The sequence below is a fragment of the Carcharhinus amblyrhynchos genome, chromosome 12 (genome assembly GCF_965287045.1).
Source record: "Carcharhinus amblyrhynchos chromosome 12, sCarAmb.v2.hapA, whole genome shotgun sequence".
In the NCBI taxonomy this organism is placed as follows: Eukaryota; Metazoa; Chordata; class Chondrichthyes; order Carcharhiniformes; family Carcharhinidae; genus Carcharhinus; species Carcharhinus amblyrhynchos.
The window spans coordinates 23,825,558-23,849,105 of NC_137335.1; the positions used below are offsets into that span (position 1 = coordinate 23,825,558).

At 43.0% G+C, this 23,548-nt stretch overlaps 1 protein-coding gene across 1 annotated transcript in view; it reads left to right on the top strand.

Moving 5' to 3' along the window:
* Positions 1 to 23,548, top strand: part of prkn (parkin RBR E3 ubiquitin protein ligase) — a 1,024,997-nt gene that overhangs the window by 834,330 nt on the left and 167,119 nt on the right. Inside the window, exon 8 of the mRNA XM_080200221.1 lies at positions 15,177 to 15,238. Coding sequence (XP_080056347.1) covers positions 15,177 to 15,238 — 62 coding nt within the window. The remainder of the gene's footprint in view (positions 1 to 15,176; positions 15,239 to 23,548) is intronic.

A 23,548-nucleotide genomic window follows, 5' to 3' on the forward strand; every position in this document is an offset into this window, starting at 1 on the left:
TTGGCCAAGATGCTCCCAAAATAAAACTAAATGCCCAATGAGTAGCAAAATGGGAATATTTCCTGCCTGTTTTTTGGGCACACTTACCTCACCAAAGGCCCCCCATTGTTGTCTCCCAGCCTGCTGCGCTATTTGAGGCCGGGAGAATCTGGCCATTATATAAATGCAAGGTGTTGTTGCTGCTGATCATATTACAATAGACAATTCCTTACTACTTTTGCTGCTTTTTAAGATAAGTGTGGCATAAAAGCTACTTTTTAACTTAGCCTTCCCTCAAGGCAGAGAAAGAAAGAATTTGCACTTCCATAGTATCTATCAATTCCTTTGGTTATTTCACACAACTTCACAGCCAACTAATGATTTTTGAACTGTGGTCATTGCTGTCTCTAGACATTTACAATTTGTTGGCCCTTAGTGTTGCATGTGAATAATAAACAGATAATGTTGACTGAACAAAGAAATTGTGCTAAAACACTAGAATAGCTACTTACTCTTCCCTCACCAAAACCATGCAGGTTTAAGATCTCTTGCGCGTTGCTGATTTTCCCTAGCTCCATCATTGGCAACCCTGCCTTCAGCTTCCTCAGCCTTAAACTTTGGAATTTCCTCTCCAAAGTTCTCCACCTCTTTTTCTCCTTTAACACTGTCCTTAAAACTGATCTCTGTTACTAAACCGGTCCTCATATCCCCTGGTGGGTTTGGTGACATTTTTTTTCCTGCGAAGCGCACTGAGAGATTTTACAGTGTTAAAAGCATTACATAAATAGATGCTATTGTTGTTGAAAGTTACTATGAGATTAATTTAAATTAGCTAATCATACAGACTAAAGCTGGCCTTAATGCTTTAGTAAAAAGTCTGACAACACCAGGTTTTAGTCCAACTGATTTATTTGATAGTAAACGCACAAGCTTTCGAGGTTTCCCTCTTCGTCAGGTGAATGGAGAGTTCTGGCCTCAGACAGAGCATATAAAGCACAGACAGTTTAGAGATTACTGATTAGAATGCGAATCTTTACACCTAACCTGCTGTTCAAGTCCTAAAGTGGCTGATAATGTGAGTGGAAGGAGCACTGATCGCAAGTTAAAGAGATGTGTATTGTTTCCAGACAGCACAGTGAGTGAGGTTTTGCAAACCCAGGCAAGTCACGGGGTTTACAGATAGTGCGACATGAACCCAAGATCCCTGTTGACACCGTCCTCATGTGTGTGGAACTTGGCTATCAGTCTCTGCTCAGCGACCCTGCGCTGTCGTGTGTCATGAAGGCCGCCTTGGAGAACGCTTACCCGAAGGTCAGAGGCTGAATGCCCGTGACCACTGGAGTGTTCGCCAACAGGAAGGGAACAGTCTTGCCTGGTGATTGTCGAGCGATGTTCATTCATCCGTTGTCGTAGCGTCTGCATGGTCTCCCCAATATACCATGCTTCGGGACATCCTTTCTTGCAACGTATCAGGTAGGCAATGTTGGCCGAGTTGCAAGAGTATTTACCGTGTACCTGGTGGATGGTATTCTCACGTGTGATGATGGTATCCATGTAGATGATCGGGCATGTCTTGCAGAGGTTGCTGTGGCAAGGTTGTGTGGTGTTGTGGTCACTGTTCTCCTGAAGACTGGGTAGTTTGCTGCGAACGATGGTCTGTTTGAGGTTGTGTGGTTGTCTGAAGGCAAGAAGTGGGGGTGTGGGGATGGCCCTGGCGAGATGTTCGTCTTCATCAATGATATGTTGAAGACTCCGGAGAAGATGTCGTAGGGGCTTGTCCATAGGGGATGGCTTCTTTAACATGTTTAGGGTGGAAGCTGGAGAAGTGGAGCATTGTGAGATTGGCTGTGGGCTTGCGGTACAGTGAGGTGCTGAGGTGACCGTCCTTAATGGAGATGCGTGTGTCCAAGAATGCAACTGATTCTGGCGAATAGTCCATGGTGAGTCTGATGGTGGGGTGGAATTTGTTGATATCATCATATAGTTGTTTCAGTGATTGTTCACCATGAGTCCAAAGGAAGAAAATGTCATCGATGTATCTAGTGTATAGCATCGGTTGAAGATTCTGTGCAGTGAAGAAGTCTTGTTCGAGCCTGTGCATGAAGATGTTGGCATATTGAGGTGCAAATTTGGTCCCCATGGCTGTTCCGTGTGTCTGGATGAAAAACTGGTTGTTGAAGGTGAAGACATTGTGGTCCAGGATAAAGCGGATGAGTTGTAAAATTGCATCTGGAAACTGGCAGTTGTCAGCATTGAGTACTGAGGCAGTCACAGCAATGCCATCATTGTGGGGGATGTTGGTGTAGAGCGCCGAGACATCCATTGTGACGAGGAGTGTCCCTGGTTCAACTGCTCCATGTATGCTGAGTTTTTGTAGGAAGTCCGTAGTGTCACGACAAAAGCTGGGGGTTCTTTGTACAATGGGTTTCAGGATGCCCTCGACGTAGCCGGAGAGGTTCTCACACAGAGTTCCATTGCCCGATACGATGGGACGGCCAGGTGTGTTTGCCTTGTGTATCTTTGGGAGGCAGTAGAGATCTCCAATGCGGGGAGTACGTGGAATGAGAGCATGGAGGGTGCTGTGAAGGTCCAGATCAAAGGTCTTGATCAGATTGTTGAGTTGACGAGTGTGTTCTTTGGTTGGATCTGTGGGTAACTGTCTTTAGTGTTCCTCATTGTTTAGTTGTCGGTACACTTCTTTGCAGTAATGCGTTCTGTTCAGTATGACAATGGCCCCTCCTTTGTCTGCTGGTTTGATGACAATGTTGCAGTTGGTCTTGAGAGCGTGGATGGCATTGCGTTGTGCCTGGGTGATGTTCGGGGCTGTCTTGTGAGCGCAGCTGATGAATCTGGTGTTAACGCACCTCCTGATGGTTTGGGCATACAAGTCCAGTCGAGGGCAGCGGCCTTCCAGAGGAGTCCAATTGGATTCCTTCCTCTTAGGCTGTTGCACTGCGGATCTCTCTGTCGGCTGTTCTGGTTCATCGGCTGTCTCATTGTGTTCGCTGCTGGCCTCTTGGGGTTTGTGGAAAAACTCCCGCAGCCTCATTCGCCTGATGAATTCCTCTGTGTCTGCTGCGAGACTGATGGGGTCCATTTTGGTGGTGGGGCAGAAATTGAGCCCTCGGCTGAGAACTTCGATTTCATCTGGTTGAAGTGTGTAGTCCAACAAGTTGACAATAGACCTCCCTGCGGTAGTGCTGTTTTCTACTATGGTGCCGGGGGAGGCTTGGTTGTTGCTGGCGGCGATGCCGAGTTTCTCAAGTTTCCTGTTCTTGGTGTGCATGTAGGTGGTGTAGTTTCTTTGTCTCATCTGCTTGGCAGAGTTTCGCAGTTGGTCTGCATCCTGAGCGCAAGTTGGGAATATGTATTCCATTTTAGTTTCCAGGGTATGGCGTTTGCTGTAAAGCTGGTGTATGAGGTGGTTGAGGAGTGTGAGAGAGGTGCGATGGCAAAGTCTCCGGAGTCTTCAACATATCATTGATGAAGATGAACATCTCGCCAGGGCCATCCCCACACCCCCACTTCTTGCCTTCAGACAACCACACAACCTCAAACAGACCATTGTTCGCAGCAAACTACCCAGTCTTCAGGAGAACGGTGACCACAATACCACACAACCTTGCCACAGCAACCTCTGCAAGACATGCCGGATCATCGACACGGATACCATCATCACACGTGAGAATACCATCCACCAGGTACACGGTAAATACTCTTGCAACTCGGCCATCGTTGTCTACCTGATGCGTTGCAAGAAAGGATGTCCCGAAGCATGGTATATTGGGGAGACCATGCAGACGCTACGACAACGGATGAATGAACATCGCTTGACAATCACCAGGCAAGACTTTTCCCTTCCTGTTGGCGAACACTCCAGTGGTCACGGGCATTCAGCCTCTGACCTTCGGGTAAGCGTTCTCCAAGGCGGCCTTCACGACACACGACAGCGCAGAGTCGCTGAGCAGAGACTGATAGCCAAGTTCCGCACACATGAGGACGGTGTCAACAGGGATCTTGGGTTCATGTCGCACTATCTGTAACCCCCGTGACTTGCCTGGGTTGGCAAAACCTCACTCACTGTGCTGTCTGGAAACAATACACATCTCTTTAACTTGTGATCAGTGCTCCTTCCACTCACATTGTCAGCCACTTTAGAACTTGAACAGCAGGTTAGGTGTAAAGATTCGCATTCTAATCAGTAATCTCTAAACTGTCTGTGCTTTATACGCTCTGTCCGAGGCCAGAACTCTCCATTCACCTGACGAAGAGGGAAACCTCGAAAGCTTGTGCGTTTACTATCAAATAAATCGGTTGGACTAAAACCTGGTGTTGTCAGACTTTTTACTGTGTTTACCCCAGTCCAACGCCAGCACATCCACATCATGACTTAATGCTTCATACAGAAATGCCTCCACTTCTCCAATGCAGCATTCCATCAGTAATGCACAGGAGTGTCAGTCTACATTCCAGGACACAGAGAAGAATTTGAGGAGGAATAGAAGGATTTTTAAGTCACGATTTGAGGGTCAGGGAGGGTTGAATTTGAACAAACCCCCAGGGGAAAGTGGGCTGAAATAAGAAGATGGACATGATGTGGAGATGCCGGCGTTGGACTTGGGTAAACACAGCAAGAAGTCTCACAACACCAGGTTAAAGTCCAACAGGTTTATTTGGTAGTAAACGCCACTAGCTTTCGGAACGCTCACCTGACGAAGGAACAGCACTCTGAAAGCTAGTGGTGTTTACTACCAAACAAACCTGTTGGACTTTAACCTGGTGTTTTGAGACTTATTATAAGAAGATGGAGCCAAATTTGGTTCATTTTGAACAATGTTGAACTGGAACAAAAACAGAAAAATGCTGGAAAATCTCAGCATCTTGCCTGCTGAAGGGTCATCTAGACTCAAAACATTGGCTCTATTCTCTCCACGGATGCTGTCAGACCTGCTGAGATTTTCCAGCATTTTTCTTTTCTTGTGTCAGATTCCAGCATCCGCAGTATTTTGCATTTATTTATTATAAGGTTGGGCTGGGATTAGCTTTGGCCCATTCACAAGTGGATATCAGACCAGCAGTGCAGCACTGTTAATTTTCTCAATATTCATGAGAAATAAACTCACTATGTATCTTTCTTCACCACTCTGAGATATGCTTATCACACTGAAGCACCAATTTTATGAAAATTCAATATAAGGCCACAGGCCATGTATATCGGAAAATTATGAGAAGCGAGCTTCTAATTTATAAATTATCGTGGGTGGTGGCCAAGTTTTTGACTTACATCCAGAGAATCAGATGTATATTGCCCCCTGAAAATATACTTTGACTACTTAAAAATGAGATTTTTGTGAGAGGAAGTTTTGTATCACAACAGTTCCTTTAGGAAGCCCTTAATACCCGGATTTACAAAATTTAGGACCTTGATCAAGTGTAACATTTTCTAACTGAAGTAAACACTGAAATTTTAAAAAATAAAACAAATTGTTACACTGTATAACAATTAAAAACTCAAACATATCACTGCTCTCCAAAGCAAAATTATAAATTCATTGTCAGAGATTTCTCTGCTTCTACCTATAGTGAAACACTATACATATAATCTCACTCAAAATGAAGAGAAAACCTTGTATTTATGTTGTGTCTTTCACAACCTTAATTGTCCCAAAATGCTTTACAGCCAAGAAAACACTTTCAAAGTGCAGAAACTAGTATAAGTTAGGAAAGCAGTAGCCAATTTGCACGCAACAAGATTCTACAAACAGCGGTTTACTTGATGACCAGGTGATGATTTAGTAATGTTAGTTAATAAATGTTGATCAGGCCATCCTTACTCTCATTTAACATAATAACCTTGATTTTTTTAATGTCCATTTCCAATGACAAATGGGGCTTCAATATAATTTTTCACATGAAGGATGGCATTTCTGAGTGTACAGCATTCCCTCAGTACTACACTGAACTATGAGCCTGGAGTGTGCACTTAAGTCACTGTAGTGGGACTTGAACCCAAAAACACAAGACACAGTTGTTCTTCTCCCCGGTTTATGAAAACACTTCCTGTTATTATTCTTTTGTGCCATGTTCCCTATTCACATTTTACATGTTTAGCATCAAGCACCCCCCATCAATAGAACTACAATATATCAATTTACACTATTTTCCATATGCTTCTGTAAGAAGCTTCTATTGCAAGAGTATTTTAAAAGATAAAGGGCACGCACTACCTTACCAGCTGTTAACAGCACTCCAGCTGCAGCAAGGTCAGAGAATTTGGCTGCTGGCCAAATCTCCATTCACTGCAGCAGGATGGGAAAATCCCACCAGCATGGATGGTGATAAGATTCCAGTCGATGACCGGAATTCTCTGGTGTCGCATGCCCCATTACTGCTGTCAGTGAGAACAGAGAACTTGAAGCTCAGGCAAATCTTCATTCACTGCAGTGGGATAGACTCCTATCCCGCAAAGTCAGAGAGTTCTGGCCAATATTCTAGATTTCCTGGAAAAATGCACAACATTACATACAAGGTGGCACGGTAGCACAATGGGTAGCACTACTGTCTCATAGTGCCAAGGCCCCGGGTTCAGTTCTTCACCTGGGTCACTATCTGTGTGGAGTTTGCACGTCCTCCCCATGTCTGCATGGGTTTCCTCCAGGTGCTCCGGTTTCCTCCCACGGTCTGAAATACATGCTGGTTAGGTGCATTGGCCTGAACAGGCGCTAGACTATGGCGACTAGGGGAATTTCACAGTAATTTAGTTGCAGTGTTAATGTAAGCCTTACTTATGACTAATAAATAAACTTTACATTGTGATGCAAAATTGAATTTTCTAACTCCTGTGAACGTCTAGGAAGTTCACCATTCTGAATCAACAGTAAATTTCCACGGAAATACCACTTTCTCCTTCATTCCATACAAATCTTGGTTCAACTGTGGCTTTTTTCTGGAAACCCATCATGTGCTTGTTACAATCCAATTGGGTATTGAAGGTTGTAGCAATTTAGATTAGAAGACAAAATTAATGGTATTTTGAAGTCTCAATCCCTCCACAAGCTGAGCAATCCCTTCTTACATTGGTTGCAGTTAGTAATTTTGCACCATTTATACAAATCAAAAGCTGCCCAAATGCCTGCCACTTGTATCAGCTCAATCAGTGACTCTTCCACCTAGAAGACTGTAATAGGTCTGGAATCCACTTTTGAGAATCTTTCCCCAAGATAAGTGGATAACAATGTAGTAAAGCATATTTCCCTGCACTTGAAAGTTTAGGTTTCAGCATTTCCAGAAGATTATCTTTTAGTAAATTATATTGAGCTTCCTATTTGGAAAATTGATGTGAAGCATAACCTACAGTATAGAACTGAAACCTGGGTAAACTGGAGCACCTATTTATACAGCAGCAGTACAGTAAGTAGCAGATCAGTGTAGTCATGTGGCGATAATTGCACCAACAGTCACTGATAACTACCATTCCTGTCATTCATCTTGGCCATCTAACTGGAGTTTCCAAACCTTCCATTGAAGATCGGCTGTGACAGTTGACTTAAAGTGGCACTATGTTCCAAAACCATTTACTAAATGTAATTTAATATGGAACTTTCAAAATAAACACTTCATTCGAAGTTGTCTGGTAAGATTTATTAGTTTTAAACGTAAAGAAGATCTGAGTTGAGTTTGGTGTCACTATCGTATTGTTTTAGTTTAAAGGAACAAACTGAATCTTCGTCACATTGCTAAAGACCAAAATAAAAAACTTGCATTTTCTAATGTCATCATAAGAATAGCCCAAACTACTTCATATTTATTGCATAACTTTTTGAAATAGTCACTGGTACGTAAGCGAATGCAACAGTCGATTTGCCCAGAGTACATTTCCACAAAAAGTGGATAAAATGAAGGACCAGCCACAATCAACTCTTAATTCAAAATACAATAAAGTTCTGCTGCTTGCTAGGGTTACATTCCCATGAATTCTGACAAAGGACAAATTCGTGAATGGCAAACATACTACACTAGGAGTGAATTAGAAAGGCCCACTTTCCCAAAATTTGACTGATTGAAGGCATAGAGGCAATAAACACTATGGGCAAGATTTTCGAGTGCCACCTGCCACTAGGATTGTCCAGTCCTATCAATAATCAATAGATTTCTGACTGGGCCGCTGAATCTCCCACATCGGATTCCACCAATGGCAATGCCAACCTGACAATGTCAACCTGTGCCAGGGAACAGTGCCTGCTTGAATGTGCCGCTCTCTCCTGGGAGCTATACATACTTTTGCATCCCCAGGGAGATTCCCTTGACTGAATCTCACTTTTCAAATGCTGCTCAGTGAGGGTGGAAGACATGGGTGGAGTGCAGGATAATTACACTAAAATGAGTTCCCAACCTCTGTGTCTGTGAATGTCATGATGTCTCTGGCAAGGGACATGAAAAATTGGGAAATATGATCTCTCTGCAGAGAATCGTATTTCTTGATTCTCTCCAGATTTAAATTGTGTCGGTGATCCTGAGGACCATTAACTCAAAATCACACTCTAAGAAAGTACCTGAAACTTCAACGGTGTAGTAAGCCTTGAAGGATGCAATGACCTACTGGTGTGTTGGCTGGATTGGTGAGGTCATATTTCGGAATAAAAACAATGTGTCAACATCTGGATGGCTTTCTACAAGAGAGTGCAAATGTGCAGATGCATTATTGAGGATTAATAGGTCCTTGAAAGACAAGTTTGTTTTCCCTCAGCTTAGTCCTGACCCTCTGACAGAAAGCAATTTTCAAATCAGCCTTCAAAAACGGCTCCTGTGACATAGGCAATGCTTTAGCTTTCCAAAAGATGAGGTTTATTTTTCCCTTTAAAAGCTTGAGGGTTTCTGACCCATAAATCAGCATTTAAAACCAGCCACATTGACACCTAATAGGAATATTAGCCTGTCTTCTGCAGGTTTAAAACCAGAAGCTGTCCTTTCTTCTTTGGATGTATAAGTTCCATTTAGCATTTTCTTCCAGAGCAGGCCACTTTCATCTAGGTAGAAGACCTGTGCTGCGTGGTAGCCTCTCTCCTCAATGTATTCCCGGAGTAATGTGGGCAACTCCTCTGTAGCTGCATGGTCAGCTGAAGCAGCCTCCCCCACCAACTTTGCATTTTGAAGTTCAAAATGCTTTTTAAACTGATCAAACCACCCTGTACTGGCTGAGAATCCTCTGGGAGGCAAGAACACAAAATTATGGTGCACTGGATTAGCCATCATTGACATTGAGAGCTTCCTGTGAAAGGATGTGCAAAGCCTGCAAGTTGGCTAAAACTGAGAAAGCCGGATGTGTTGTTGATTGGAGAGACAGTGAAGTTGACCCAGCATGTGGAAAACTGTAGCACTAAATAGAAAGTGGACATCATAACAAAGTGGGAAATTCCACATTGAGTTTGTCCGCCATTCAGAAACATAAGGCAAACATCTTGGAAGAGTTCAACAAACAAGCATTCTCTCTAACAAAGAAAAGGGTGAGACTAGTTGCCTATCCCGATGTCGATGAAGCTCTGCTAAGGTGGCTGAAGGCTGCCTGAACAGAGAACGTCCTATCTTTACTCCAATCCTGCAGGAAAGGGAAGATGCTCTGGTAAAGAAGCTGGGGCATATGGAGCTCAACCAAAGCAACAGATGACTGGACCAATTTAAGACAAGTATGGAATCATCTGCTGCTCAGTAAATGGTGATGTTGTGGTGGTTTCAGCAGCAATAATAAATAATTGGCTCCAAACGGTCCTTCCCACATCTTGAAACAATGAGTACCATGAGACATTTTCAACAGGGGTGAAATCAGACATTTTTACCTGACTGCTTTCTCATGCTTAAAGGTGAAACATGTAATGGTGGAAAGCAAAGCAAGGAACATGTCACTGCTATGGTCTGTGCCAACCTGAAGGGCACCAAAAAGATGCCATATCTTGTGGTAGGAAAGTCCAAGAAGCTACATTGTTTTGCGAGTGTCAAGACAATACCCACCAGTAAGAGGCCAACTAAACCGCCGAGGTGACCTCCAGCATTTTTAAGGTGCAGATCAGGAAAGTGGACAAAATGTATCAGTGAAAGAAAAGGAAAATTATCATCATCACAGACAACTGCCCTGCACACTCCAGATTATGCACAACATAGTGCAAAGCACCAAGTCTTTCTCTGGCAACTCTTGTACTAGGCAAGACATTACTGCCTTGCTCTTGAGACAGAACATAAATGATTTGTCAGAACTTCAGTGTCACAAAATGTTATGTGTTCATAACAACATGACTATCTATCAAACAGAAATCAGCCTCTTCCCTTTTTCTATTGAGGGTCAGGGGTATTTTCTCACACTAGGCTATTTGATGTTAAGAACCACTTCAGTGATTTTCGAATTAAAATTGATTTCACTCAAAGTCCATTCTCGGGATGTTATTTTTACATCTTTTCACCAGCAACCACTGCAGGAGGGTTGATTTTGGTGATGTTCCGGTGGAATTTCCCCCCCTCCCTGACAAAACAGCTGAGGACAGTGCGGGGGTCCAATTGTGAGCAAGGGAGCAATGGGGAGAAGCATGGGGCAGGCCAGCCCCGAGCATATGTCTCTGGTCAATAGCACGTTCCAGATAGAAGTCCAAGGCTAAAGTGCCCACTGTCAGGGACAGGAGTCTGTCTCGATCCAGTGAGTGCAGCCTTTCTAAATGCACACACCTCTACCCCACAGAACGCTTCATACAGATTTCTCAGGGGTCATGCACCTTCAGTTTTCATGAGACCTTTTTTTCACCTCATTTGGATGGATATTGTTCAAAAGGTAGCACCTCCAATATTGCAACATCCTTGAATTCTTCAATGAAGTTTCAGTTTATATCATGTGCTAAAGACATGGAATGACTGCAAGCTTCAGGCCCATATGTAATCCTTTTCTATCAGGGCCACCCCTTTTCCTTTGCCATTTTGTCTGTCTTTCCAAAATATTTACTCAATCTTCATCACCTTTTAACCGCATCTCAGTAAGCTACTAATTCATCTATCTTATCAAATGTTTCGTGCACTCAGAGCATCTTTCATTTTTTTTTACTTCTATTCCCTGCAATGACCTCACTCACTGATGTCCCTTCCCGTCCTACTCTGCATGTCTTTACTTCTGATGTCTCAACCTTTCTCTTTGGATTTCTAAATCTCCCTTCACCCAAGCCCTCCCCCCGCATCTCGTTATCTTAAAGTTTTGTTCACAGGCCTGAGATATAAGATTGGCAATGACACTGGTCCCAGCCCAGTTCAGATGCCCCAGCGGATTAGCTCAGTTTTCCCTGAGCACTGATGACAGTGCCCCATGAATCAAAACCCCTTCTTTCCACACCACTCTTTTGAGTCACGTATTTAATTCTCTGGAAATGATTAAAGATTAAATCATATCACATAATCATAATGAAAATTATGCTGCTCTACATGAAAATATATTCAAAGTACGGAAGGGTTTTTTATCATGAGCCACTTTCTACCTCAAATTCTAATTATAGCGGAGACCAGAATACCAATATTTAATGCAGAGAGCTCTCAGTAAGACTAATGCATGTTCAAATGCAGACATCTATTACTGAGCTAACTTTATTTACACCTCCCCAATGAAGAGGAAAGTGAAAAACATTTTAAAAAACAGCTTTTTACCTACTGTGTCCATCTGTGCGTAAGGCAATGGCTTAGCCTTGCAAAATGTGGGCTGTATATTGTTCTTTATCTTTGGCCTGTGATGCTTCATTTTATCATTTGGTTGTCTTTGCTGAAAGACCAATTCATGTTCTCTTAGTACTTTCGCATTGTCAGGTGTATACTTACTGATCACTATTTGAAATAACTCGGCCCAGTTGAACATATCGTATTAAGCCGATTCCTTCCCATCAGGGAGACTTTATTCTTTGTTTTTACTACCAATGGCAAGTAATCATATGTATCATTATGTTCCACCGTAACTTCCACCTAACACTGAAATACTATTATTGGAATAACTGATCAGTTTCATGCCAGTTTTGTGTAAGAGATTGTGATTTATGAATTTTGTGGAGTTTGCTTTTGAGATAAGACACTGCTGCAGCACTAGTGATGAAAGTAAATTGTATATCTCCAACTTTCATTTCTACTTAGTGCTGGAATCTCATCTTCAGCCCTGTTACTCTGATCTCACATGTGCTGTTTTTTCTTACTCCCAGACTGAGTATAACTTTTGATCTTCCTGCTCAACAACATCAATTTCTATTCTCACATCTATCATATGCGCATTTGAGGACTGCCAGACTGCAAAGATAGCTTTAGAACTACCACAACCTCAACCTGGTGCATTATCACCACCTGTGGAATATTAATGTTTCCTCCTGCATGCCATCTGGACTTTCCCACAGGCATAACACTTTGACAGGAAATGAGGACAATTGAAAGGTTGATTAGCATTTAAATTTCTGACTCTCAGACTGGTGCAAATTTTGCAGCAGTGGCCTGGGATTCACTGAAATCTTGTAGTTGTGTCTTGCCAGCTCAGGAAAAGAACTCCCTTGCAATTTGCAACTATCTCTTTCAGTCATTTCCATGGCTGTGACTTCATTGCCGTCCCCCTACGATGTCCACCTCTGTTAAACATCTTGATTTGGATTGTATTGTTCTTTAGGACTCCTACACAACTGTCTCAATTTCTAGTTTTGCACCATACCCAGAGTGCTGATAGAGTTTCTTTCATTTGAGAATGTAATCTGCAAATGTCTCACTTGGCAACTGCTTCCTTTCATGGAACATAACTCAGTGCAACTTCATTCATAGCCATGCTGTAACATGAGTCTATAAATTCATTAATTTCAGTGTATTCCATCATAGCAGATCTCATGGGCAACACAGGTTTGATACTACCTCAAAAGCATCTGGCCCTGTCATGGTGAAGGCAGCATTTACTTTATCTTCATCTCCTATTTTATTCACTTTCATTCAAATGTGTGACCTTTGTTCATAATTACACCAGCCCTCTTTGGAACTCTTTCATTGTGCCCATGTATGTCTTCAATGCTGTTTTTCAATTACATACTGTGCTGACTCACTGTGTGCTTGAAAATGGTGTGCACAAGGAACAATCTTTCAAATTGCTTAAAGTTCTTAAAACTAGCTCTAGAGTTCCAAAAATCATAGAATCATGAATCATAGAAACCCTACAGTACAGAATGTGTCACAATATTCCTCAGTGCTTAAAAGAAAATTCCACCCATTCTTATCACCATCTTTCTGTGGTGTATTGCCCTGAGTAAGTCTAACCTGTTCAAATATAGACTACCATTACTGAACTAACTTTACTCACACTTTCCAACAGAGAATCCAGCAGAGGGGGCAATATAATAAAATGCCCAGATCTTGTAATATACTACAGGCAACAACAACCTGTGCTGATACACCGGTTATTGGAGCAGGAAGGGGAGAAATGGATGCCAGTGGAGAGAAAAAATGGAAACTGAATGGGAATGATAAAGGGGCAACAAATACCACCAAAGAGGAATAGATGGCTTAGAATCATAGAATCATACGATCTACGATGCAGAAGGAGGCCATTTGGCTCATTGAGTCTGCACTGACAACAAGCCCAGCCAGGTCCTATCCCCATACAATGCAAGAGGAGAAAAGTAGGAAAATAAAAAAGAGGCAGGCAGGAAGGTGGTGGCAAGCCTCCTTCTTGAACTGTTGCAAGCCATGTGCTGTAATTATGCACCCACATTGCTATTAGGAAGGGAGACCCAGGATTTTGATCCAGCAACAGTGAAGGAATGGTGGATGGTTTGGTCAGGTTGGCTTGTGGCTTTGAGGGGAACTTGCAGGTAGTGGTGTTCCCATGTAGTGGCTGTTCTTGTTCTTCTAGGTAGGAGAGATGTCAAGTTTGGAAGATGCTGTCAAAGGAACCTTGATAACTTGCTGCAGTGAATCATGTTCATATGTGTATGGCACACATTGCTGCAACTGTGTATTCGGGGTGAGGGAATGAATGTTTGAGATGGTGATGGTTGGGGTGCTTGATCAAGTGGCCTGCCTTGTTCTGCCACTGTCTTGGGTGTTGTGGAGTTGCACTCATCCAAGCATGTACAGAGTATTCCCTCACACTCCTAACTTACGTCTTGGAGAAAGTGGGCAGTTTTTGGGGAATCAGGAGGCGAGTTGCTCTTTGCAGTATTTCCAGTCTCTGAACTGCTCTCGTGGCCATTATATTTATGTGCCTAATCCAGTTCAGTTTCTGGTTAGTGATAACTGTCAGGCTGTTAATGTGAGGGAGTCAGTGGTGATAATGTCATTGAATGTCAAGAGAGAATGGTTTCTTTCCCTCTTATTGGAGATGGTCATTGCCTGGCACTTGGCATGAATGTCACTTGCCCCTTATTAGTTGAAGCCTGAACTTTGTCCAGGTCTTTCTTCAGATGGACACTAACTGCTTCAGTGCAGCATCTGAGAAATCATGAATACTACTGAACACTGTGCAACGAGTAGACTTGTAGGTGATGGAGACGCTACAGCCACCTACTATATGCTAATGCGGTTAGTCCAGTTCACTTCAGTTCCCAGGATGTTGATGGTGAGGTCTCAGCAATGGTAATGCTATTGAAGAAGATAATTAGGTTCACTCTTTTTTTGGAGGTTGTCGTTGCTTTTACATGGCAAAATTTTATCAACCCAAGCCTGGAAGTTGTTCTGGTCTTCCTGTACATAGACAGGGAACGTTTCATTATCTGAATAATTATCAGTGAACAGCCTCACTTCTGACCTTATGATGGAGAGAAAGTCATTGACGAAACAACTGGAGGTGGGCTTCAGTTAGATTAACTGAAACGCCTAATATTTGAAAGTAAAGGATATTAGACATTGCAGACGTAGAAGTAAATCAGTAACGAATAAAATTAAAATAATCTTTGTAAAAACAAATTATCACAGCCTCAGTTGAATGTGCAAAGGTTAGAAATAATTAGATTGTACCAAAAAAGATAAAATAAACAAATAGATTGCATTCAGTAACACTTCAGTGAAGTCCAGAATTATAAATTATCATGCAATAATAACTGAGTATGGTTAACAGACTGAAAAGAGCACAATCTTTCTTACTCTTAGTGTTAAACAGCTAACATTGTGACAAAACAAAAATTTTGCTTGTCAATCTTATTTTCCTTTGCATTGTTTTACAGCTGGCTGCCCAAATTCACTGATTAAGGAAGTGCATCATTTCAGAATTCTCGGGAGCGACCAAGTGAGTACATTGCTTGTAGGTGGTTCTCACCTGTCACAAATGAGAACTTCTAATTAGGCAGTTTCTGATATGTCTTCAGGGAACTGGATTTTTCTTTATGAACCCTAGTGACCTAAAATCGAGAAAACATGCAGGATTTTTGAGGAAAAAGCTCTGTTCCTTCCATCAACCATGACAAGTTACTAATTGGGACATCTGCTATCTACCAATATTTTTCAGCTGGATAATTCTGCACCAAACACTCCTTGCTAGTTGCAGATGGGTCCCATAAATAGTTGAAACCGGTCTTGCTACAGATGAGAATCTGATGGGATTTCAGTTTTAACTGATTAATCTCTAAATCATCTTAATTTAACACGGCAGTGACAAATATTGAGTGGGCTCTAACTCAAAATGAAAGTACCTCTCATTCCGGACTGAAGATGAATGGAAAGATTATATTCCCTAGAGCGTGGTCATCTAATCCCTGGGCAGTTTTTAACTATTGTGGCTGATATCCTTACTCAAATGTAGCCAAAGAGGTTAATGTGATTTGAGTTAGTTTTATAGCGACCATTATATTTGGTCACCTGTCCTTATATGGCTGGGTGTGAAATTTAGTCTGATCATATTCTTGTGAAGCACCCTGAAACATATTATAACATTAACGCCCTATATAAATGCACATTGTTAATTTTATGCACGATTTGTGCACGGCCATGATTGAAGGGGTGTGGATATAGGTTCATGTCACATGGCCATTTGGGAGGTTCACGCATTGCATGCTGCCTTTGTAGCCTTGCCTCTGTAAATATCTAAATTTATTCATGCCTCCAGCCAACCAAAATAAAAATATCAAAATAGATAATTTAACCGTTATATAATTCAAATTGTAGCTTTGTTGTGAATACTAAGTTCATGGTCCATGTGTTTTAAAAGATACCTTTCAGTTTTAGATAATAATTTGTACCTTTAAGAATTAAAATTTAACTGCAGAAAATGGAATATATGTAACTAAAGCAATCTTGGAATCTGTTACCTTTAAAAGTTATGGGTCGTAAGGGGAAATGTAAGATCGTAAAATAGCAAGTGGGTTTATTTAGCTGGGGAACTGAAAACATGGGAGGTGATTTTTCCCATCCCACTGTGCTGCTTTTGTAGCACAACGGAATGGGAAACTTGAATGGAGGCCATTTTGCAGGCTTCCAAATGGGCACTGAGGGAGAAGGTGTTAGTTTTTGCAGACCTAAAAGTGGATAAATCCCCATGTCCCGATGAAATGTATCCCAGGCTGCTGTGGGAGGAAAGGCAGGAGTTTGCAAGAGAAGCTGTCGTGCTAATTTTCAAATCCTCTCTGGCCACAGCAGAGGTGCCAGAAGACTAGAGGACTGGTGGACAGCTAATGGGGTACCATTATTTAGAAAGGAAGGAGGGAGAAACTAGGCAATTGGAAGTCAAAGACTAACATCGATGGTAGGGAAATGATTGGAAAAAATTCCAAGGAAATGAATTAATCTCCACTTGGAGAGGGAAGGATTAATCAAAGATGGTCAGCATGACTTTCTCAGGCTGATGTAGTATCTGACAAATTTGATTGAATTTTTCAAGCAGGTGACTAGGTGTTTAGATGAGGCAATACCATTGATGTAGTCTACATGGACTTCATTCAGATTTTTGAGAAAGTCCTGCATGGCAGACTTTTGAGAAAGTACCACATGGCCAAAAAGGTAAGCACCCATGGGATCCAGGGCAATTTGGCAAATTGGATCCAAAGTTGGTTTAATGGCAGGAGGCAGAGGATGATGGTCAAAGGTTTTTTTTTTCAAAGCCGGTATTCGGTGGTGTATCATAGTGATCAGTACTGGGTCCCTTACAATCTGTAGTTTACATTAATGGTCTAGATGTGGAAGTAGAAGGTGTAATCAGTAGGTTCGCAGATGATGTGGAAGTTGGTGGTATGGTAATTACTGAGGAGGAAAGCTTTAGATTATAGAATTATATTGACATGTTGGTCAGATGGGCAGAACTGTGACAAGTAGAATTTAACCCTGAAAAGCATGAGGTCATGCATTTTGAGAGGACAACAAGGTGAGAGAATATACAATGACCAGTAAAACGCTAGGAAACACGTGTCCAGAGATCCTTGGAAGCAGTAGGACAAGTGAATAAGGTGGTTAAGGAAACATATGGGACACTTTTATTAGATGAGGTATAGAATATGAGAGTAGGGCGGATATAATGGAGCAGTATAAAACACTCACTAGACCACTGTGCAGTACATTGTGCAGTTCTGGTCGCCACACTATAGGAAGGATGTGACTGCACGAGAGAGGGTGCAGAAGAAATCACCAGGATCTTGCCTGGGCTGGAGCATTTCAGCCACAAAGAGAGGCTGGTTGGGCTGGGATTATTTTCCTTAGGTCAAAGAAGGCTCAAGAAGAACCTGAATGAGATATACAAAATAATGAAGGACATAGAAAGGAGTTTTTCCCCTTAGTAGAGTGGTCAGTAACCAAAGGGCATAGATTTAAGATAATGGCCTTGAGATTTAGAGATTATTTGAGGAAAAACGTTTTCACTCAGAAGATGCTGCGAATCTGGAACTCACTTTCTGAAGGGTAGTAGAGGCAGAAAGTTTTACAACACTTAAGAATCATTTAGCTGAGCACTTGAAATGCCATAGCAAACAAGGCAATGGACCAAGTGCTGGAAAATAGGTTTAGAATTAATAGGTGCTTGATGGCCAACGCTGACACAATGGGCTGAAGGGCCTCTTTTTGTACTCTAAGACTCTCTGGGGTGATCTTACTAGTTTGTTCCGCCAAGCAATCGGCGTGGCAAGCTGGTGAGATCACAAGAGGTGAGAAAACAGGCTCATGCCCAATTTCTAGCCTCTTGCAGCATTTTGAAGTCAACGTGATCAACCTCGCACCCAGGCTAAATCAGAATTTAAATATTATTAGTAAGCCTGGGACAGAATTGTCCACGTTCACTTGCCTTAACGGACTTGCTGCTGGAGGTCCTCGTCAGCAAGGATCACATATGGTCCCCAGCAATGGGGATCAAACATGATGGCCTTGCCAGTGGGACTGCAGGCAATTGCGGCCCCCTGGGTGGTCAGGGATAGTTTCTCCTGGGTAGTGCCAGGCATTGCCCAGCAGGCAGTGCCAAAGGGGTGGGGGCTAAAGGGACAGCAAAAGGCAGAACCTGAATGGGAGGGGTGTGTCTTAAAGGGGTGAGGCTGAAGGGAGGCAGGGGGCTGTGCACTCTGCAACTGGGGACTACTGGGGCGGCAATCGACTGGGGGAGGGACGGGACGGGGGCGGTAATTGGCCGAGCAGAGTGGTGTTCGACAGGGATGGGGGCAAGGACAGGGGCAGCATCGGTCGGGGGGTACCATAACTGGGATACTGGAGAGTTGGGTGGAGGGACAGGACTGGCAGTTCAATGTTCCAGGGTACAGATGCTATCAGAAAGATAGAACAGGGAGGTAAGAGAGGGGGAGTTGCACTTTTGATCAGGGAAAGCATCACAGCCATACTGAGAGGGGATATATCCGACGATTCGGCCACTGATCTATATGGATAGAACTGAAAAATAAGAAGGGGGAAATCATAGGGTTGATAGGGTTGTACTATAGGCCCCCAAAGAGTTGGCGGGAAACTGAGGAGCAAATATGTATGCAGATTACAGATAGCTCAAGAAAAATAGGGTGGTAATAGTTGGAGATTTTAACTTTCCCAACATTGCCTGGGCCAGCCATAGTGTTAGAGGGTTGGATGGAAAGAAATTTGTTGAGTATATTCAGGAGAAATTTCTCATTCAGTATATGATGGCCTCACTAGAGAGAGGGCAAAACTTGATCTCCTCTTGGGAAACAAGGAAGGGCAGGTGACAGAAGTGTTAGTGAAGGATCACTTTGGGACCAGTGACCATAATTCTATTAGTTTTAAAATAGCCAAGGAGAATGATAGGTCTGACCCAAAAGTTAAAATTCTAAATTGGGGCAAGGCCAATTTTGATGGTATTAGGCAGGAACTTTCAAAAGTTAATTGGGGGAGTCTGTGGGAAAACAAAGGGATGTCTGGTAAGTGGCATGCTTTCAAAAGTGTGTTAACCAGGGTTCAGGGTAAACACATTCCTCATGGAATGAAGGCAAGGCTGGCAGAAGTAAGGAAACTTAGATGACTTGGGCTATTAAGACCCTGGTCAAGAAGAAGAAAGAGGCACATGACATGCATAGGCAACTGGGATCAAGCAAATCCTTTGAAGAGTATAGGGGGTGTAGGAGCAGAGTTAAGAAAGAAATCAGGAGGGCAAAAGGAGACACGTGATTGTTTTGGCACATAAGGCAAAGGAGAATCCAAAGAGCTTCTACAAATACATAAAAGACAAAAGAGTAACAAGGGTGAGAGTAGGGCCTCTTAAGGATCAACAAAGTCATCTGTGTGCAGACCCACAAGAGATGGGTGAGATTCTAAATGAATACTTCTCATCAACATTTATTGTTGAGAAAAGCATGGATGTTAGGGAACTTGTGGAAATAAGTAGTGATGTCTTGAGGAGTGTAAATATTACAGAGAAGGAGGCGCTGGAAGTCTTAAAATGCACCAAGATAGATAAATCCCCAGGACCTGATGAAATGTATCCCAAGATATTGTGGGAGGCTAGGGAGGAAATTCTGGGTCCCCTAGCCAAGATATTTGAATCATCGATAGTCATGTGTGAGGTGCCTGAAGATTGGACAGTGGCAAATGTTGTGCCTTTGTTTAAGAAGGGCTGCAGGGAAAAGCCTGGGAAATACAGGCCAGTGAGCCTCACATCTGGTGGATAAATTGTTGGAAGGTATTTTGAGAGACAGGATCTACAGGCATTTAGAGACACAAGGATTGATTAGGGGCAGTCAGCATGGCATTGTAAGTGGAAAGTCAAGTCTCACAAATTTGTGGAGTTTTTTGAAGGGGTAACCAAGAAAGTGGATGAGGACATTGCTGTTGATGTTGTCTATATGGACTTTAGCAAGGCCTTTGACAAGGTACCGCATGGTAGGTTGTTGCATAAGATTAAATCTCACAGGATTCTGAGTGAAGTATCTAAATGGATACAAAGGGTGGTTGTAGAGAATTGTTTTTCAAACTGGAGGCCTGTGACCAGTGGTGTGCTTCAGGGGTCAGTGCTGGGTCCACTGTTGTTTGTCATTTATATTCATGATTTGGATGAGACTATTGGAGGCATGATTAGTAAGTTTGCAGATGACACTAAGATTGGTGGCATAGTGGACAGTGAAGAAAGTTATCTCCAATTGCAACGGGTTCTTGATCAATTGGGCCAGTGGGCTGACGAATGGCAGATGGAGTTTAATTTAGACAAATGCGAGGCGATGCATTTTGGTAGATTGAACCAGGGCAGGATTTACTCAGTTAATGAAAATGTCGGAGAGTTACAGAGGAAAGAGATCTACGGTTACACGTTCATAGTTCCTTGAAAGTGGAGTCACATGTGGGCAGAGTGGTGAAGAAGGCATTCAGCATGCTTGGTTTCATCGGTCAGGACATTGAATACAGAAGTTGGAATATCTTGTTGAAGTTGTACAAGACATTGGTAAGGCTACACTTGGAATACTGTGTGCAATTCTGGCCACCCTTTTACAGAAAGGATATTATTAAACTAGAAAGAGTGCAGAAAAGATTTACTAGGATGCTACCAGGACTTGATGGATTGAGTTATAAGGAGATGCTGGAGAGACTGGGACTTTTTTCTCTGGCGTATAAGAGGCTGAGGGGAGATGTTATAGACCTCTATAAAATAATGAGAGGCACAGATCAGCCAGATAGTCAATATCTTTTCCCAAAGGTAGGGGACTCTTAAACTAGAGGACATAGATTTAAGGTGAGAGAGCAGAGATACAAAACTGTCCAGAGGGGCAATTTTTTCACATGAAGGATGGTGAGTGTCTGGAACAAGTTGCCAGAGGTAGTGGTAGAGGCGGGTACAACTTTGTCTTTTAAAAAGCATTTAGATTGTTCCATGGGTATGATGGGAAAAGAGGGATATGGGCCAAATGTGGGCAATTGGGATTAGCTTATGGGTTTTTAAAGAAAAGGGTGGCATGGACAAGTTGGGCTAAAGGGCCTGTTTCCATGCTGTAAACCTCTATAACTCTATGATTCTATGAGTGAGGTATCTCCCAGGGCATTAATTGTATACGCTTATAAACAGCATTGGGAAATCAGCACATGCACAACGCTGCACTCTGGCAGTCATCAGCCCTCTTTCTGGTGAGAAAAGACTCCATCCACTCCCCCTGCTATCAAGAATCACACAATGCCTCTTTTTTTGCACTAAATGACATAAGATCATGTTTGAAAGCTCGCCCATAAAATAGGTGTGATTCTGTCCAGTTTGCACACTTGTTTGACACTTACAATATTTTTGTTAAGATCGCCCCCACTGACTATGATGGCATCCTGTCCCTTTGAAAAGCTAGATATTTGTCAAAGTCCATTGTTGGTACATCCTGACTTGCCTGATCCCAGTCAAAATGAACATAGTTGTGTGCCCTGGTTTTGATCATCTCCTGGATGCATTTGTGCGGAGGCTTATGAAGTCCTACAGAGGTCACCTGTGGAGCAATTGGAAGGACCCACTGGCATAAGCATTGAGGACTGCAGTAACTTTCAGCGACACTGGCAGTGGATGCCCTCCAAGTCTTTGTGGCACCAAATACATTAGAAGGTGGTAGATGTGACCAACTAGTTCCCTGGACATGCGTAGTCTTCAGTGTGAGTGGTTCTCAACATCTGCAGGTAAGTTAGGTGCTATCATCACACTATTTCTTGTGAGGTAACTGAATAATAGTTCTCTGGGCTTCATGCTTTGCATATGGAGCAGGTCCTGCCGCTCCTTCATCTTCATAGCTCTGCTCCTCCTCGGGTAAGCCAGCACTGCCAATGACATCTTCTCTCCTGCCTATGAGAAAGTAAAATGACAGCGAAATAACCAGGCTTCTTGTTTCATGCATTCTCCTCACTGATGTGTCAAAGACAGAAATTTGACAGTTAGTGTCTTTCTTCTAAGGACCACTTTTTGCCCACTTATCATTTGAAACTGCCTCTCAAAGCCCTGAGAGTCATGTCCTGGCCGTTACATTGAATCCCAGTCCTTCATTGCATGCTAGTTGTGCAAAGCCCACATTACTCTTGCCCCACAGTCTTGGCCACTCTACCCTGAGCTCTCTTCTGAGACATAGGCATTGTCCCAAACTTCACTCCAAGACTTTGTGGTCAACCTGATCTTTGGGGGGGCACTTATCAATAAACATCTCAGCTCAGCCAAGAGTTAGAATCCCTCTCCTCAGGCAATATGCTATTGTCAACTCTCTAAGGGAATGGATTTGCTTTCCAATTCAGCCAATAGTACAGACACTCCATGGCAGTCAGTAATTTTGGGAGTCAATGCACCAAGCATTAAATGCTGAGCAGCAATCAATGGCACTTGCCTGCATAAATGGTGCTTGACTAGTTGCATGACCGGTTAGATCCCAGGCACATCAATTCACTTTGCAGCTAAAAAGTCTCAGCTGCAGTGTGGTAATGATCACTGACATGTCTTTCATTAGCCTTGCCCTTGTCAACCTACCTCCAGAAGGACCCATTCTTTCCCCAGAATTGTGAGAAACTGTCACTGTCTAATGATTGACCACTCACCCAGCACTCTGCCAAAGGCTTCTCTTTCCTCTGTGAAGTCTTTCTAAGAAGCCGTGGCTCAGAGCAGGTGGCAACTTCAGGAACTGTATTTTTCACACTTGACAGTCTCCCTGGTACCCAACATTTTCAGCTTCCTGCCATTACCCTGCAATCTCTTCCCGATCTCCCCTCCCTCCCCCTGCTACCCTCCAGTTTTCCCACTGGTAGCCAGAAGTCTTCTGCCCAAAAGCCTGGAGTCTTCCCCTTGGTACACTGGTCCCTGGAATCTTTCCCCCCTCCAGCATCCTAAAATCTTCCACTCAGTATGCACTGGCTCGACCCCCAATACCTTTCCATTGTTATCCCGGTCTCACTTCAGTGCTAACCCTTTCTCTCTCGAGTCAAGTCTAATCATCCCTGAGACAAATGCTGGTCACCTGCAGTCAGAGCTGGTACCCAGAGTCAAAGAGCGGTCACCTCCAGTCACTGATGCCACTGATAAAGATGGACGATCGTGACAAGCTTTCACACCAACTTTTGGCCTTCTTGTGATATTTTCCATAAGAAATGGAAAATATAGTCTCCCGTCACTGAACCTGCTGGACGCTCATGGGAGCGGAAAATACCAGCCATAGTATCTCAGACA